Genomic DNA, 17529 nt, shown 5'->3' with positions numbered 1-17529 from the left:
TTGGTAATTCAGCAGAAGGATGTTGACAGTATTAAGGACTTAAAAAAAAAAAAAAAAGGTGATTCTTATCTTCATCAGTTGTTGGCCTCACGTTAAGAAAGGTTGCTGTAGTGGATAGGTATAATAACAGATCTGTGCACAGTGATAGGCACAGTGTGCTGAGGTGGCAGGTTTTTTTCCTTCTATGTAACAATGGCATTTAATTTTCGTATTATGTGCTGCTTTATGTCTCACCTGAGATTTTTCACCCTTAGGCCTGACATTCATCACCAGGCAGAATCGGTGCCTCAGCCAGCCAACATGACAGTACCGTTTGATAACTTGTCATGCCATCACTCCATCGATGACTTCCGAAACAGAGTCTACTCCACACTCTACTCCATGATCAGCATTATGGGCTTTGTTGGCAATGGGTTTGTGCTCTATGTCCTCATAAAAACATACCGGCAGAAGACAGCCTTTCAGGTGTACATGCTGAACCTTGCTGTGTCTGACTTCCTCTGCGTGGCCACCCTGCCCCTGCGTGTCATCTACTATGTCCACAAAGGAAACTGGCTCTTCAGTGACTTCCTATGCAGGGTCAGTTCGTATGCGCTGTATGTCAACCTCTATTGCAGCATTTTTTTCATGACTGCAATGAGCTTCTTCCGCTGCATAGCCATCGTTTTTCCAGTCCAGAACATCAATCTGGTACCAGAGAAGAAGGCTAAATTTGTCTGCATTGGCATATGGTTTTTTGTCACCCTGACAAGTGCTCCCTTTCTGCGGAATGGGACGTACCAACATGGCAACAAGACCAAATGCTTTGAACCCCCAGAAAACTTTCAGAAGACAAATTTAGTTGTGATCCTGCATTTTATTGCCCTAACTGTGGGTTTCATTCTTCCCTTTATTGTCATAACTATCTGCTACACCATGATCATAAGGGCCTTAATGAAAAATTCCTTGAAGAAGAACCGGGCTAAGCACAAGAAGGCAGTCTGGATGATCATCATTGTGACGCTCACCTTTCTGGTGAGCTTCACCCCATACCATGTTCTGCGTACAGTCCACCTCCATGTGCTGAGACTGAAGAATGCCAGCTGCGAGGATGCCATATACCTACAGAAGTCTGTTGTGGTAACGCTCCCATTGGCAGCTTTCAACTGCTGCTTTGACCCACTTCTTTATTTTTTCTCAGGGGACAATTTTCGGAAGAGACTTACCACGTTTAGGAAGGCTTCCTCCTCCAGCTTAACACAAGCCTTCAGGAAAAAGTTCTCCATAAAGGAGAAAGATGAGGAATTCTTTGGAGAAGGCCATAAGGAGAATGAAAAGGCAGCTGTGGCCCCTCCGTCAGGAAGCTAAATCTTCCCCCAGGATCTCAGATGGACAATGAAAATCTTGCAACTCTTACAGAAGACATGATGGAGACCTTCATAGCAGTGAGATATGTAATAACGGTGTATGGTCTGTGATTTATGCTACTTGGTGTTACAGCCACTGCTGGGGATGGCCAGCCCCTTCCCCAGGAGCACTGTTTGGACACAAACAGCCATTTAGGATGGAGGAGCCACCACCACACAGCACCAGAAAACTATTGATCTGATGATAAACTCACATAAGCAAACTCTTCAAAGCCTGTATTTGGGGATTAGCTTCATGTCACAGCTCAACAGAGTTTGTGTTGGTGGGAAATGTAAATGTTTGCTGCGCGCATTCAGGGAGCTACCAACAAATAAAGAGGGCAGAGTTTTCACTGGATTTTAAAACAGCTGCTAAATTATTTACACAGCAGAGGCCAGGATAATTCCTGCCCTGTTGCAGCTGCTTCTGCTTTGGATTGCAGTTTTCAAGATAGTTACGTGTGTGAGGCTTGCAGGGCTGGTGCCAGGCTCTGCAAACTCAGGAACTCAGGCTTGAAGCCCCTCACCCCCACCGCAGGAGCAGCTCTTTGGACATGTTTTCATGGGCAGTGGATCTGCCAGCATCTTCTGAATTTCTAGAAGAAACTTATCTGTGGGAGCAGTATTAAAATTGCAGTATCCTTGTGTCCATTTGAAACCTATTTGAATGGGGCTGGTCCTGGAAGTGATGGATTATCACTCCAGTTCTTCGGGAAGCATAGGTCTGGGTGCTCGGAGTCAGTGCAGGATCAGGCCATTCTGAGATATTGATCAAGTTAAAAAACAAAACAAAACAAAGAGAAGTTGTTTTTTAAAAAATAGCTATATATAATACTTGACCCTGTTCAAGAGCGTTCACCTTCCTCACATCTTGCAGAAAAGGGGCAACCCAAGGCCCTTAGAAAGATCTCTAGAAAGACCTGGAGATCCAAAGTCTGAGTCTGGATGAGATGTGAAAGAATCTTATTTTGAGTACAGTATGGTAGAGGACCAGATTGGGCTATGTTTCCTATGCAAAGAAAAACTTCAGTGTCTTGGACAGAAGGAGATATTTCTGTGCTTTTCCAGTGACACCCATGGGAAAGCAGGGCTTCCTGCCTTTTGCAGGAGCAAACCCCAGCCAGAGATGTGTGATGCTTCAGAAGTGAAACACAAATTCTTGTAGGATTAGGACTCCTAGTGCGAAAAGTTGTTGATAAATCAATAACAAGTATGTTTTGATATGGTATTTATGATGTTACTTGATGTTATCTTAAAGAAAACCATTTTAATGCTGTAGAATAGGAGCGAGCAAAGTGAGTTTGGCTTGGGGTAGGGGTCTGCTTGAGAAACTCTTTACAGATACACAGATGAGTATGGTCACTATTTACACCACACTACGTCTATCCCTGGGTCATCAAAAAGCACTTAAAAAAGGTAAATTCACCTTCAGACAATTTAAGGAAGTGAATTTACAACAAGATCTGAAACCCCTTTATAAAAATTGCAAAGATGTGTGAAGTGGAAGAGGGCTGGAAGCTGCTGGTGTACAGGAGTGTTGCAGTTCCCCCTAAAAACAGAGGAAGGCAAAACTCCTAACTCACAGCTAGACCTGTAGGCTGCTATGAGAAAGTGAGTGAGAGTTGGCTAAAGCTTCTTTTCAAGGCTAAGCATTGAGTATTATAGTTAAGTTTCTGGGCATTAAAGGCACTGTGCAACTGTAAATAGAAATAATGGAAAACTGAGTTTAAGAATATGTAGGAATAATATGCATATTCCCAAATCTTAAAATATTGTATAGTAAAGCACCATTTATATATATATTGCAAAGCATTTCTATGTACCACAGGTATTCTACATACCAGAGGTATTTTTTTTCCCTTTTTTATTTTTTTAATGAGACAATGGTTATAGCAAGAGAAATGGCAGTGGTTTTGTGCAATACGGAAGACTATTTAAAACAAACTTCCTGAAAATTAAATGATGATGTTGCAAGTAAAATGTTAACAATTACTGTTTTCTGTCTTTGCATACAGATTCTTACTCCCTACAATACATTTTTGTCTACATACAGCACTAGCGTAATACTTGCATACTGATAATTTAGAAGTATATATGTGAGGGGACATGCTGGCTTGGAGCTGGAGTTTGCTCCAGTCAGGCTGGCATTTGCTGTAGCCCAACTCCAGAAGACTTGGGGCACCATCTGAGGGCAACTGGGGTCTTGGTAGGTTTTTCAGAGGTGGAGCACCCTAACAAATAGCTGGGACCTGCTATAGATTTCTATTTACAGGTAGAAAATGCTTGCAAGACACCTGGAAGGAAGTAATGCTTTTGGTGAGCATGATATATTTGGGTGTCCTGTGTGGTCATGTATCACGCACGGGTTCCTGCATGGAAAAGTCTCCCAAGAATGACATTTTCTACTTAGTTTTTCCCAAAATAGATTCAGGATGTGCAGAATGTTATTTAGTTATAAAACTCCAACCCATACTGGTGAGGAGGGAGCTTTGCTGTCATCTTCGCAGAAACCTAGCTCCAGGTGAGAGGTGAGGGCAGTTATCCTCTGCTTGTGACTTTGCCTTGTGGCACATAGACAAGTGCCATCCTGGCAGCAAATGCTGCTTGGGTTTTGCTCAGGAATAAGGACCTGGAGAGAAATAGGTGCCAATAAATGGGAGCCGTTACTTTCATAAGGTGAATTAGAAATTGTGACATTTGTATGGGCTGTAAAGAAAATGACAAGAGGTGGGAAGAGGGGACAAAGTGCCATCCTGCTACAGTGCTGGTGTCAGAAATGCCTAAAAAAAGTAAGATGTTTGGTTTCTTCCTTGAAACGGGAATATTTTTTTCTGCTGTATATGCTGCAGTTTATGGTACAATAGTGTCCCCTAGTGCTGCATTATTCCTGGAGCAACTGCCTGTTGCCTGATGAGGTTTCTTCTTTTTCTAGATGGTGCAGTCCCAGCTCATTGCCTGTAACGTTTCTGTGCTCTGGTGCTGGTCACACTCAATTCCCCCTTTCCTGCCCCCGTCTGCATTTTATTTCATAATCTTTGGGTTTTCCCTCTTGCCTTCCTCTTGCTTTTTTTTCTTTTCCTGGAGGGAAGGACCCATCCCCAAATGGCTGCAGAGACCCCAGGTCCCTCTTCCTGCCCTGGACTCCAACAGCACCATCCACCTTCTGTACAAAATGCTGTTACTCCATTGTATGGCTATCCCAGCACGGAGCCTGGACCCACAAAGCTTTTGTTGGAAGTTGGAGGTAAATACAGCCCTTTGGCATCACATTGCCATGACAGAAGTCCCGGTCAAGAGATTTGCCACACTGCTGTAATGCTGAAGAGATGGGCTTTGCCTGTGCTAACCTTTCACTTACACACTGCCTGATACGGCAAATAACAATAATTCAGTGGCTAAATTAGAAAGCAGTATTTGTACTTGTACTGCAGTATTGTTTCTATTTGCTCGAAGATGGAAAAATAACTGGAGCATCATAAGCACTCCCAACCAGATGCCTTGTCATTTCTGACCATCACTTGCTGTGCATGTCAGTCTGAAGCTTTCAGAGACTTGGAATCATGCCTTCCAAACCATCACTTAATACCATCTGTGTCTTTTCCCATTGCATTGAAAAGTCACCACCAGCTTTTTAGAGTATGAAATGGAATAAAATGTTTAAATACAAGAGAGAAAAATCTGCATCATATCTCAATGGAAGTAGCAATATTTTTTGGGCCAGGGATTACAGCATAGCAGATAACATTCAGATTCCTTAATGGGAAATCAAGGTAGAGAGTTTCACTTAATAAAGAAGAACTCCTGGTCTAGCAGCTGTTCAAGATATGGTGCCTCCAGACAAAAAACCCCTCTCTCCTTCATCTTTTGAAGGGCAGGTTTCAGGATAAACTTCTGTGCAAGCAAAGAGAACCAAACAGGCACTGTTTTGTCTTCATAAGAGGCTAAAATGTGATTTTATTTGTGCTTATTTTTAGAGAGGTCCAAAGCAGCCACCTGCTGCCAGAAGCTAACCACAAACTAGATTTCTGTTTTCAAAAATAAAACAATCTTTCTGTTTCCAAGAGAACAGTGCAAACCTTGGTGTCCAGTAAATACTGGCCTTGACTGCTCTGTGCTTTTCTTCATCAGCTGCTTGGGATGGGCATCCCCACTGCAGCCTTCCCCCAACATGCTGCTTGTGCAGGATTGTCAACAGGACTCCTCCTTCCTCTTTGCTTTTCTTAATGGTCTTCTTGAGCTATGGTAAAATCACCTGACACTGATTGCAGGGAGAAGGGCACTTTCTGATTTCTCCTAAGCTATGTGCCCCTGTACACGATCAGACAGAACTACTGGTTACTTCTGGAAGCATGAAGTTTTGGGGGAGTTTTCTCCCCGTATGTATGTATATATTTGATCACACTATAAATCATAGAAGATGACATCGTATTTCCAATACTTGATGGCATGTCTATCTTGTTTACAAGCCTTTGGTGGTCTTTTTTGCCTCAGGCTGTAAAAACACTCCCTTTTTTCACACTTGTGATACTATAGCAAGTTGTCATTTGAGGTTTTATAGCACTGCACCATTTTTGCCTGCTATGGGGGTAAATTCCAATGCCACAGGCTGGGAAGTTCAGAAACGACGTATAGGATGTAACCACCCTTATTGTATATGTAGCGTCTTCACATAAATATTTGCAAGATATGAGAGCCTTCAGTTTAACAAGCAATAAACTTCAGCCACTGGCAATAAAGAGAGATTTCCTGCTCCGAGTAAAATGCTTTTTCCCCTACTGTCTGCGGGAGCCTGGACATGTATTTTGGGTCTGAAGGGGCTCAGTGCTAGAGTAGCTCGCACTACCTGATTCCCCCCCTACCATCTGCAATTGGGGTTTGTACACCAAGGGGCTGCAGATCCCTTAGCAGGAACTAATTCTCACACTGAATCCTAATTTAGCCAATTTTTTTTTACCCTTTTCCACTGTGGTCTGATATTTGAAGAGGGAATTCTTCGATATGGCAGGAGGGAGAACACTGGGATCTTTATCTTTCACATACAACAGTGGAGGGTATGACCTGGTTACTGGTGGGGGTGGGGGGCGGGAAGTAGCAAAAATGAAGAAAAGTACATCACATTTTAAAATACCATCACTGTAAGGAATAAAATCTTACTTACAGCATGAGTGTAAGGACTAAAATGCCTTAGAAGTGCTACTGAAAGCAAACCTGAGGGATGAAGAGCCCAGCCTGCTGCTTGGGATTACAAATCCATCTCCTGGTGCACAGGTTGGCAAGATTGGGAACTCAATCCTATTTCTCCCAAGCTATTAATTTCAGCTCTACGAGTGGCCACATGCACAAAGAAATATTTGGAGTATTTTCAAACTTCACTTGAGGGTGAAATGTGCCTGTTTCTTTCCTGTCAATGTGGCTTCTTAAGCTTCAAAGGAAGCTAGACTGCCTCTGGAGTAAAGCAAAGACACTTTGTTAGTCAAAAACTCCACAGGCGAAACTCCACGGGCACAATCCAGCACCCATGACAAGGTGGCCCAGAAGACCTGCCCCAAAGCAGACCCATGGGTCATGCACAAGGGCTGCCTGATCCCATGCTGCACTGGACTTGGGGTGGGCAGAGGCTTTGTGCTGAATTCAGGTGAATTTTCTGCTTTGGGATGCAGGGTGATGACTCCAGTCAGGGTTAATCATATCCTGTGGTAGGAAAAACAGGCTTTGGGGATGTGAACTAATAAAACAGAGGCACTGAGAAACAGTTGCCAAAGCCCTGGGGGACAGTTCTGCACATCCTGAGGTCCGGGGTACTTTTATCTTGTGATCTACCAGGAGAACTGGTAGATCACAAGATAATCACTGCCTGTTCAAATCTGAATTGCACTGCTAATACCAAGCTGACTGTAGAGTTTGTTTTCACTGCCATTAAAACAAAACCTGATCATTATAATCTGGGGTTGTTCCAAGGGTCAGCAACTGTCCCCAGTGCATCTGCACGAGCTCTGCATTGCCGTGCAATGGCTGGTCATAGCAGGGGACACTTTGGCAGGTCAGGAGAATGGACAGCCATAGAAAGCAGGACCAACAATTCAGCAGTGGCATCTGCCCAAATTAAACCTCTAAGTACAGTAACTCTCTCCTGTGGTGGGAAGTTCTGATGAAACCCAGCTCCCTGCAAACATTCAGTACTACACATAAATAGAAAGGCACAGATCTTATCAGCCTCTGCAGCTTCCAGGGAGCAGTGCCTGAGCCCGCAGCCTCCTCCACGGCCACTGACCCTGGAGCAGGGTTACATATATTTGAATTTTCCCTGTTTATTTCTACCGCTTCTACTTCTGAAACAGTTATACTCCAATGAGGAGGGCTGTAGCAAGAGATACTGCTTACACTTCATGCTTACAGAGGACACACTTCATTAGGAAATTAACTCTTCTTAGTTAGAAGGAAGTTATGAGAGTTAATGGGTAGTTGCAAGGGAAAAAAAAAATAAATATAGGGTATTAGCCATCAAATCTAGAAAAACTTTCTCTGTGATAGTCCTCCTGCATCCAGGCAGACAGAAAGGAGCAAAATACCATAGCTGTGGCCAGGCCATCTACAAGGAACTTCTTGATTTTGATTCAGGTATCTTGCCTGCTTTGTCTAACCGAAGTGTTCTCTGGGCAGCAAATAGAAGGAAGGTGTTCAACCCCTTCTCCACCCCACTTCCCCCCAAATAAAACCCCAAGAAGGGTGATAATAAAAAGTTAATGTTGAGAATTAATCAAGAATTCAGACCAGGGAAGCCCAACAGCTTCAATCCCAAATTTAATTCAATCACACAAAAAATATGTAAATGCCCCAAGCCCCGGTTTCCCTAGAAAATGGAGATCTTTACCAATTACCAGCTCTTTATCCTAATGACAAAGTTTATGTCAATACAAACCACCCATGCTGCACTCTCCTGGGGGTGTTGGGAGAGGGAGTAAATTTAGGGCTGTTTGAGAATATAGTAAATCGAGGCATTTGTTTGTTTATTTTATGTTAAACTACAGGGACATTATGTTCAGTGCAGAAACACCACAGAAGAGCACCACCTTTATTATCCCAGCTTGCATAAACACAGTTTTGGCTCCTTTTGGATGAAGAGATCTATATTTAAATACTCATGGCTCTTATAATTGTTTCTGATACATTTTGTATATAAATACAAACCTACTTACCCAAGGGCAGAGGTGAAAAGGCAGCTACACTGCACGTGAACAACAGATTCCAGTGTTGGAGAGACATTTTCTCTCCCAAAGACATAAGGGGTCAGGGTCTGTTTGCAGGCTCCCCTGGGGTGGCACCAACAGCATTTTGTCCATCAGAAGGATTTTAAAGCCTCACCATGTAACCTTCAATAAGACGAGGAATTAGCAAACCTCATTGTCCTGGGTTCAGCTACAGCAGTCATTTTTTCTCCTTCTTAGTAGCTGGTGCAGTGCTGTGTTTTTGACTTTCAGTCTGGGAACAATGCTGATAACACCGATGTTTTTAGTTGTTGCTAAGTAATGTTTACTCCAACCAAGGACTTTCTCAGTCTCATGCTTTGCCAGAGAGGAGGGGAAGCCAGGAGGAAGCAGAGGCAGGACACCTGACCCAAACTGGCCAAAGGGGTATTCCATACCACAGCACGTCATGCCCAGTATATAAACTGGGGGGAGTTACCCGGAAGGCCCAGATCGCTGCTCGGGTCGGGCTGGGTATCGGTCGGCGGGTGGTGAGCGGTTGTGTCCTTTTCCCTTGTTATTCCTCTTATCATTATTACTGGTAGCAGGAGTGGTTTGTATTATACCTTAGTTACTGGAGAGCTGTTATCTCAACTCATGGGAGTTCCATTCCTCCGATTCTCCTCCCCATCCCTCCGGGAGCGGGGGGAGGAAGGGAAAGGGGGGGAGTGAGCGAGCGGCTGCGTGGTTCCAAGTTGCCGGCTGGGCTTGAACCACGACACTCATTGATAGACGTTGTGACAAAAGGCCAGCCTTGTGTGAGTTTTACCCCTGCCTGTGTGGCCAGTACTGCTGGAGAACACCACACTGCTGGGGGACACCCTGCTGCTAGATGACATGCTGCTCTGCCAGCATGGTGTCCTGCAATTAAACACTACTGGCATGGCCACAGCACCCAGCCATGACATTTTGGGGAAACAGCTGAAGTGACTTGCAGAGGGGAAGTGAAAAGGGTATTACTTCATTTTTTTCTGAAACAAGAGTCCAATAGTTCTCTCAAATTTGTGCTCTGTTTTTTGGTTTTAGAGAAATGGCTGGAATAGATACTGAGGACACTTGTACATGGGGGAAAGATTTGGGTTTCTGCTTAGAGGCAGCCCTCCTGGGGTGACTGGCCATAGTAGATCATTCACGGGTACAAATATTACATTTTTAGAGGCTTTACCTCAGCTTCATTTGAAATGCTTGGGATCAACATGAGCAAACAGGGTAATTTCAAAGCTGTTATTGCTCACACTATGGTAGTTCAGGTTGTGCTGTGACACTGTGCTACACGGAATCACTCTGGGGTCCCTTCCCTCATGCATTTCACAGTGTGCAATACTGCTTTACCTGGCACCATACAGAACGAGCTGTAAGTGGGATGCAAAGCAAAGTGTTTCAATTTGCTGGGTTTAATGGTGATTGCTATTTGCACCAGCTATGACATGGGACCTGTGCAGCTGTGTGGTGGCCAGGGCAATGCTCATCACTGAGGTTTGACTGACTTACCCCTCACTGTAGCAGAGGAACATTTGGCTCAGGAGCCTCAAATCAGTTTCCAGCACATAACAGCTTATCACCCCTCTCTTACAGCACTAACAGAAAACTGTCCTCCATCCCTGCTGTGCTATCTCACCCCCGTTATCACAGCAACAGAGTGACCTCTAACAAACTCAGGCTCCTAACTTCCCTGTTGAGCAGGGAGCAACTGTTATTCCCAGTGTGTAAAAGAAGAAGTGAGGCAGTGACTGATGCTGGAGCACAAGGCCACCCTCAGCCACCTTCTGCCAGCTGAAATGTTTGTCCTAAGGTCACCACCAGCAAGACCACTGTGGTGACCAGAAGCATTGCCCAGTCAGGCTCCAGGCGCAAGGCAGCTTCAGGGCATGCAGTAACAGAACTGCTCTATACACTGCTTACATCTCGCTTTCCTTCTTCTGCTTTTCCTGCAGATCATGAGAAATGTAGTGCTGGAGTGTCAGACGAGCCCCATGTCAATCTCCGTGGATGACCTCAGTTGGCAGCTGCTCGAAGCCTCGCTCACAGCCTTCGGAGCTGCCGAGGAGCTTTTGGAAAGGCTGTGTAAAGCCTCCCCTCTTCCAGCAGTCTCCATCACAAGGCATTCACAATAACTGCAGCGAGCTAGGCAGTGCACATACTTTTTTTCATAGCAAGAGAAGATGGAGAAGGTGGGAAGAGGCCAATTTTTTTTCCTGCTTTCTCATGCACAAAAGGGTCCTTATTCATTTTAATAGCAGGTTCTCTCACACAGCAATCTCCTCTGTTAGCCAGACAGCGGAGAAAGACTCCTTATGCAGCTACCTCATGCAGAATAATGCTGCTTAGACTTTTCCATCTGGTCTCTGAGGACGGGAAACCAGACCCATGACAATCTCAAAATGGAGAGCATTAGTCCCGAACAAATAAGTAGATTGCAATAATGGATACAATATGGAGGTTTCCTTGAGGAGCCAATATTTGTGTTCTTCACAGCTGCATCTTTTTCTGTTTCTTTTTTTTTCTTTTTAGCCAGAAGTGCTCCCAAACGCTTCATGCCATGTGGCTGCTTCTTATTTGCATCAAAGACCTGATTCATTGCTGCTCTGCACTTCGATAGATTCTGTATGCTCCTGCAAAGCAGATATAAAACGCTCATCGGTGAGCCTCTTCTGCAGTGGGGCAGACACCGATGCGACACAGAGCAGACAGTGCTCCAGCTCCAACATGTCTGCTGAGTGCTGCAACTGGAAGATGAACCCCCAGTGCACAGCAGGGGCCCCTGGGCCTCCATCAACTGAAAACAACAACAACCCAAAAAAAAGCAATGGAAACAATAATGAGGAATGGGGTTATTGTAGGAAAGAGCAAGTAGGAGAGGTTGTTTGGGGACAGCGAGGAAAATGCCAGATAGGAAAGAAACAGTGCTCTGAAGAAAGACAATGGAGAAATAGAGTGAAACAATTGAAAACCCATGTTAAAACAGAACAAGCGGATCCCTGATCACAGGTGAGCAGCTTTTCACAATGGTGCTACAGCTTTGTTCACTTCCAGCACACACAGTTGAGGGGATGCAAATAAAACTCTTCATGTACACAGTTAAGCTGAAACTTCAGTCCCGATGTGACACCACATGAGAGGTAGTTTTTCACTCCCTAAATGTGAAGTGGGGGTGAGTTAGAAAATGGGCAGTGGCCAGAAAAATAAGTGAACCTGCACCACCTAATGAAAGGTAAGAAACCTGCATCTCATGCACAGCAGGAAACAACCCAAACAATGAGAAGAGCATCACATTACATTTGACACAAAAATATTTGTGGATTGCATCAGTCCTTCATTGCTGCTTGTTCACCTGCAGCTCATCCAGATATTGCCATTTAGAACAAGTTAAAAAAGAGATCAGTATTTCAACAACTAAAGCCTCAGCCTTTTGTCTGATGGAGAAAAATCAATTCCAAATGTGGAAATTTCAATACAGACTATAATTTTGTCACAATTCAGATTTATTCTGCTTGTTTTCTTTCTTTTTTGTCATTCCCCTCTTCTTCAGAAATTGGCTCTGATGCTTTGTTTTCATTCTTCAAAGACCCTTCGCAGCTGAGTTTAATGCAGCAGGAAATGAGCTCCTGCTCTGCCCAGCCCAGGGAGTGAACCCATTCCTTCCAGCTCCCCTATCTTTGGGATAAAAACAAATGACCCAGGTGTCTCAGCATCTTGCAGATTTTATCTTCGCGCAAAGCATGTCAATGTTGTTTTCCTAAACACTTCCAGTCTAGTTTATAAGAGCTAGCAGTGAACTCTTTCTGGCCTTCTCCTTTTCTCACTGGAGCAAGGACAAGCATCCTCCAGCTCTAACATGTTTAAATTACGGTTGTTTTGAGCATTTCTGAGGATCCAGCTACTCATATTACTTGGAGCTATGACTGCATTCACGTCAGGCCAGGCAAGCAGGCCAGTCTTGGCTCTGCTGGCACTGCTACCAGGTCAGTTAAGAACTGCCTGTGTATTTACCCTGGGAGCAATGCCTTCACTCCAGCTCCTCAGAGCCTGAGCTTTCCCCCCACTGAAACATCTGATGCATCTCCATGCGCTCTGGAGGTGCTGCAACTCCAGGCAGCAGGGCCAGGCCAGGCTCCTTCCTGAAAGGAGAAGCTGTTAGCAAGGAGATGGCATTTTAATTCAGCTCTGTGTTTTGCTCTGGAGCAAAAGGTATGGTACCACATTGTGTGTGCTTCCCCCAGTATTTGCTTGAACCTGCCTCTTCCCAGCATTTTGTTATGGCAGAGTTCTTGAGCCTGTTTGGGTTTTTAGGGGTTTTTTTTTTTTGTTTGCTTTTTGGCTTGGGGGAAGATTTATAAATTTATGGGTAAACACAGCTAGTGTTTGGAATTGCACTGAATTGGGATAATTGATTCCTATCTGGGCCCTTTGCTGAATAATCTGAGGACGAACTGAGCAGAAAGACCTTGCAGAAGGTGGTAAAGGCATGTGGGAGAGACCAGGGAGGTGTCCCACAGCCATCTCCTTCCATGGTGGTGCCACGTAAGGGCAGCAGCTTCCAGCTGGGGCTGTGAGAAGCAAGGAACGACTTCCCTACTAAAGGTGTTCAGGTATAGAAAGTGTTGGTGCTCAGGCAGTGCTTGAGGCCATGGCAGCCAGCTCAAGAGCTGGAGGGTGCCATGTTCCCTTTGGCCGGAAGGCCAGGCAGCTCCCATGCACTTCTCCAAAGCTCTGCAGAGCCACCAGGACCAGTTGCTACAAGTCCTCTGACAAAAAGCACTTTTTCCCTGGACTCTCTCTAGGGGCTCCACAAAGAGCAGACATTAAAGTGTTAATTACAGGGGCTAAGTTCAGCACAGACTCAGAGCTGCTGCTTATTTTAAGCAGGAAGTCATTTGGATGAAGACAGCCAAGAAGCTGAATGCTCCTGACTCTCACTCCTTCAGCCTCCAGGGATCCTCCTGCCTCTGAAAAGGCCCTTCCAGCCACTTTTCCCCCTCATTTCAAAAGCAGTTGGAGTGCAATTATTTTGCCATGGCTGATCGGCAGCCTGTGTTAAGCTCCAGAGGAGTCACACTGCATTTCAGTGCTCCGCAGTGTCCTCTTGTCATTATTTAGAGGCATCTGCTGGCAATGAGCAGGGTAGAAGCTCCAGCCTTTTCTACCTTGCATACAGAGAGGTCAGCAATGGGGCTGCAGCAATGAGCCAGGGGTTTATTCACTTTTTCTAACAGACCCTGTTGTGTTTCCAATGAACTTGGTCAAACCTGAAGGCTGGGGCAAATATCCGGGGTGCAGCTTGGCTTAGGACACACAGTGTTTGCACACACACTGTGCCATATAAGTGAGAGAAGGAATTGTAAAACATGTTCTATGCAAACTGCAAATTACCCATAACTGAACTTCATCCCTTGCCACTTAAAACAGCCATAAATGCAAGATATGTTTATTGTAGCTTGTAGAGGGCTTTTGTTCTGCACCTTTATCATTACTTTGTACCAACAGCATTGTGAGTCCAGTGATGACATGCAGTGAGTTCATGTGGGATTTTACATGAGAACTTCTATGCAAGTAGTTTCTAGTCTGCAGTCGTGGCTTCATGGGAGGGGTCTGGGCCCTGCTTGGAGAAAGGAGCACAGATAGCACAATGCAGTGTCACCTTCATCTCCATTACGTGCCAAACTTCTTTGCCAATCCATTCTGGCCTGTCCATACTGATGCCAAGAATCTGTTCTTACTTCTTCATCTCTCTCTGTTTTGTTTTTTTTCCCTCTAAGACACAACTGTTCCACTTGTACCAGGAATGTAAACCACTGCGCGCACTGAGAGGGCATAAAGTCCTCAAATCAAAAGAAATCAAAAGAAAATCTCCAAACTTGGTTTAATCTCTTCACTTAAAATGGCATTATTTTTTCATGATGTAGTGGACAAAACTACACAGAGCATGGAGAGGAGTGCTGGTATCATCCATAGCCTCTCTGATGGTATCACCTGTTTGCTTAGACAGTGTTGCTTTATGTTGAATCATTTCAGTTGGTGATGACTTGCTTCTGGGGTTCAATAGCAAAAAACTAGCAGATTCTCTGGAACAGGGATGATTGCGACCATGCATGCAGAGTAACAGGCATGCTTCACCTACCTGCAAGGGAAAGTCTCTCTCCCAATGCCCTACGGGCTTTTTCCCTTGTGCTTCTTTCAAAACGTACAGCACAGAGTGCTGATTTGCTCTCGATGGACCAGATCTTCAGCTGGAAAAAGCACTCCTAATTCCACCGGGGTGGATGGAGGGATGCCAATACATACTGGCAGAAAATCTGCTCCAGTATACACTGTTTACATTTGAGGATCTAAGAACATACACTTTCAACAAAGTGCTGTTTGATACAAGTTTGTTTGCTGGGTTGCCTTGCCTCAGTCTCTCCTGAAGTGTACACAACAGTATTTTGTATATAATAAAAGAAAATGAAGTGAATGCATTCCAAGACCTTGTTTGCAGGTCCTAACAATTCGAGAGATGGGAGGCTTTGCTAGACATTAGTTAAAATAACCATAATCATCATTATTATTGCCATGCAAGTATGGAAAATAAAATGTTTTTATTATGAGCTGGAACTAGAAACCAGAGCAGCTGCTAACCATCGTAAGTGGGTTGTTGGTTTGGAAGGGGTTTTGTGCATCCAGGTATTTACTGTGTCCAACTGTAAGCAGCAGGTTTTTGTTATTCAAGCTTTTCATCAACCTCCCCCACCCATGTTCCAATTGAAATATGTAGTAATTGTGATAGTCCTCTTATCTCTCTTTTCTTGCATTTATTGTAAAAGGCTTTTCTTTTTGATTTCTTTAATATGTCCACACACACTTTATTTTTATTATCCCAGAGCAGTCAAATTAGCAAGGAAAAAAAATAGAAATTGCAATTCAAAAATTCTTAATGGAAGAATTTGGCACTGCTTCTTGCCATTGTTTTGTTAAGATGGACTTTCCTTAACTCTCCTTTTTCATTACAGAGACTGGAATAATCTTCCTTTATAAGCCCAGATTTCTTCCCATTTGTACTCATTTCCCTCCCTCCTGACTCATTTCCACTTCCCATTTTGGCTGTTTCTTTTCTCTTTCCTTTTCCTTTCTCAGAATGTTCTCTGAACTTACATTTTGCTATTTTTAATTCCCTCTTCCCAGGCCCGGGTCCACCCGTGACCCTGTATCACTGGTGTGTGTGCCTCTACCCTTTTCCTCTCTAGACTAAAAGGATGGTCTGGGCAATCATTTCCTCAAAATCCAACTTTTTCTAACCCAGCAATTCAAGATGAGTATTGACTGCTTTTGTGTGTGAAACTGGCATCACCATCGTCCTTGAACAGTCCCTGTGGCTCTCCAGGAATTTCAAAATACAGTTGAAGCTCCCCCTGGACTTGTTCCATGTTGTTCTGTAACTTCTGACCCATCTGATCAGGGCCTTTTTTCCAGGCAGCTGCTTACACCAAATGCTGCTTCTGAGCAGCTTTGCCATCTGGAGCAGCCACCTGTGTGCCTTTAGCCTCACTGACTGCCCAACTGATAAAACACTTTCCCTTACTGAGAAAAAATGACTGCTGTAGCTGAACCCAGGACACATAGAAATCCAAATGTAGGATGTAAGCAGCAAACATTCAGTCATTTATTTTCCACGGTGTGGGAACAGTTCTTGTACTTGAAGCAATTTCAGTTTTAAAGGAGCCCTGGAGCTTGTGGAATGTGGACAGGTTTTAGATCTTTCATCCTAAGTTTCACTAGCAGCTAGTTAGAACTCTAACCTTTTCCATCAGACATGTTTGCTAGAATTACCAATGAATACCTTGCTAGCATATAAAGTATATTTAAAGTGGAAAATTAAAGGGGAAAAATTATTTAATAAAAGGCCGAAGGGAAAGGATTTTTCAGAGTGCTAAAATATTGCATTATTACCTATGAAGGAATTCTTGTAATAATCAAAGGTCCAATACCCTTCAGTGCAAAGAATGCTCAGCATCCCCCCCCCAATGACCTTCTTTAGCGGGGTATCACAGTGTGCTTGTAATGGAGAGTCAGACCTTCGTATATCACACAACACCCCTAGTCATAACTTTTAAGGTTTAGTTGGCAATTAATAGACACTGAGCCTGTGAAGTCAAAATAGTCCTTGAATTGCTGCTGTCAGCAGCAACATTCATTTAACGCAATGTATTTCAAATTTCCAAATCACAACGTGATGGGTCTCTTTCAGACAATCTCTCAAAAATTATGTACAAATATTTTGCTTCAGAAATTAAATCCCCAGGGCACTAGATATGCTTCACTGCAGATTAGTTAGAGCCTGTGGAGTTATAAGATTCCTAAGATGGAGTGCTGAAGATTCCAGGAATTCTCCCAAAGGTGAACTTACTAACCAACCTTTTGTTCCTAGAGCACAATAATGCAGAAAGCAGGTCTGCATTCCCTGAGTCTCATGCTGGTCTTGTCTTCATTTCTGAAGTGTTCACAAGCCTTAAATCTGAGCTGGAATCAAAGAATTTCATTTTCAAATTGTCAGTGAAATGAAGAGCTAAGTATTAGTGACGAAAGCATGACGACTCAAAGGAGTAGCTTATTTTTTCCTCCAAATCCTTTTCTGAAGATTTCAATCTGTTTTATAGGCAAGAAGAAAGGGACAACACTTCAGCCAGTCCCGAACACACAATTTGAAGATGATTGCATCTGTTTTTTCTCTCTTTGCTATCAATTTGCAGAGAATATATTCATTATTTTGTAGGCCAATATGAGTAAATTTAATTGTAAAGTTACACTGAGTGGTTTTGTGGTATTTGTTTAATAAGGTAAGCTATTACTCACCTAGAAATTCAGCAGACACCACCACCTCTGGCCTTCCTTAACACTATTTCCTTATTTAAAAAGATGGATGGGAA

The 17529-nt window shown here is 43.8% G+C and overlaps 1 protein-coding gene across 1 annotated transcript; it reads left to right on the top strand.

The window, feature by feature from the left end:
* Positions 1 to 300: 300 nt before the first annotated feature.
* Positions 301 to 10693, top strand: CYSLTR1 (cysteinyl leukotriene receptor 1; the record flags this gene model as incomplete). The annotated part of the gene is made up of 3 exons (XM_010012210.1): positions 301 to 1334; positions 9786 to 9870; positions 10564 to 10693. Coding segments are annotated over exons 1-3 (1249 nt in total), but the record flags the coding sequence as incomplete, so codon positions are not given.
* Positions 10694 to 17529: the final 6836 nt, after the last annotated feature.

This window comes from Nestor notabilis, unplaced genomic scaffold (assembly GCF_000696875.1).
Source record: "Nestor notabilis isolate BGI_N333 unplaced genomic scaffold, ASM69687v1 scaffold20493, whole genome shotgun sequence".
Taxonomy (NCBI): Eukaryota; Metazoa; Chordata; class Aves; order Psittaciformes; family Psittacidae; genus Nestor; species Nestor notabilis.
The sequence above is the reverse complement of the archived record's forward strand: the minus strand, read 5'-3'. Positions and strand labels throughout refer to the sequence as shown.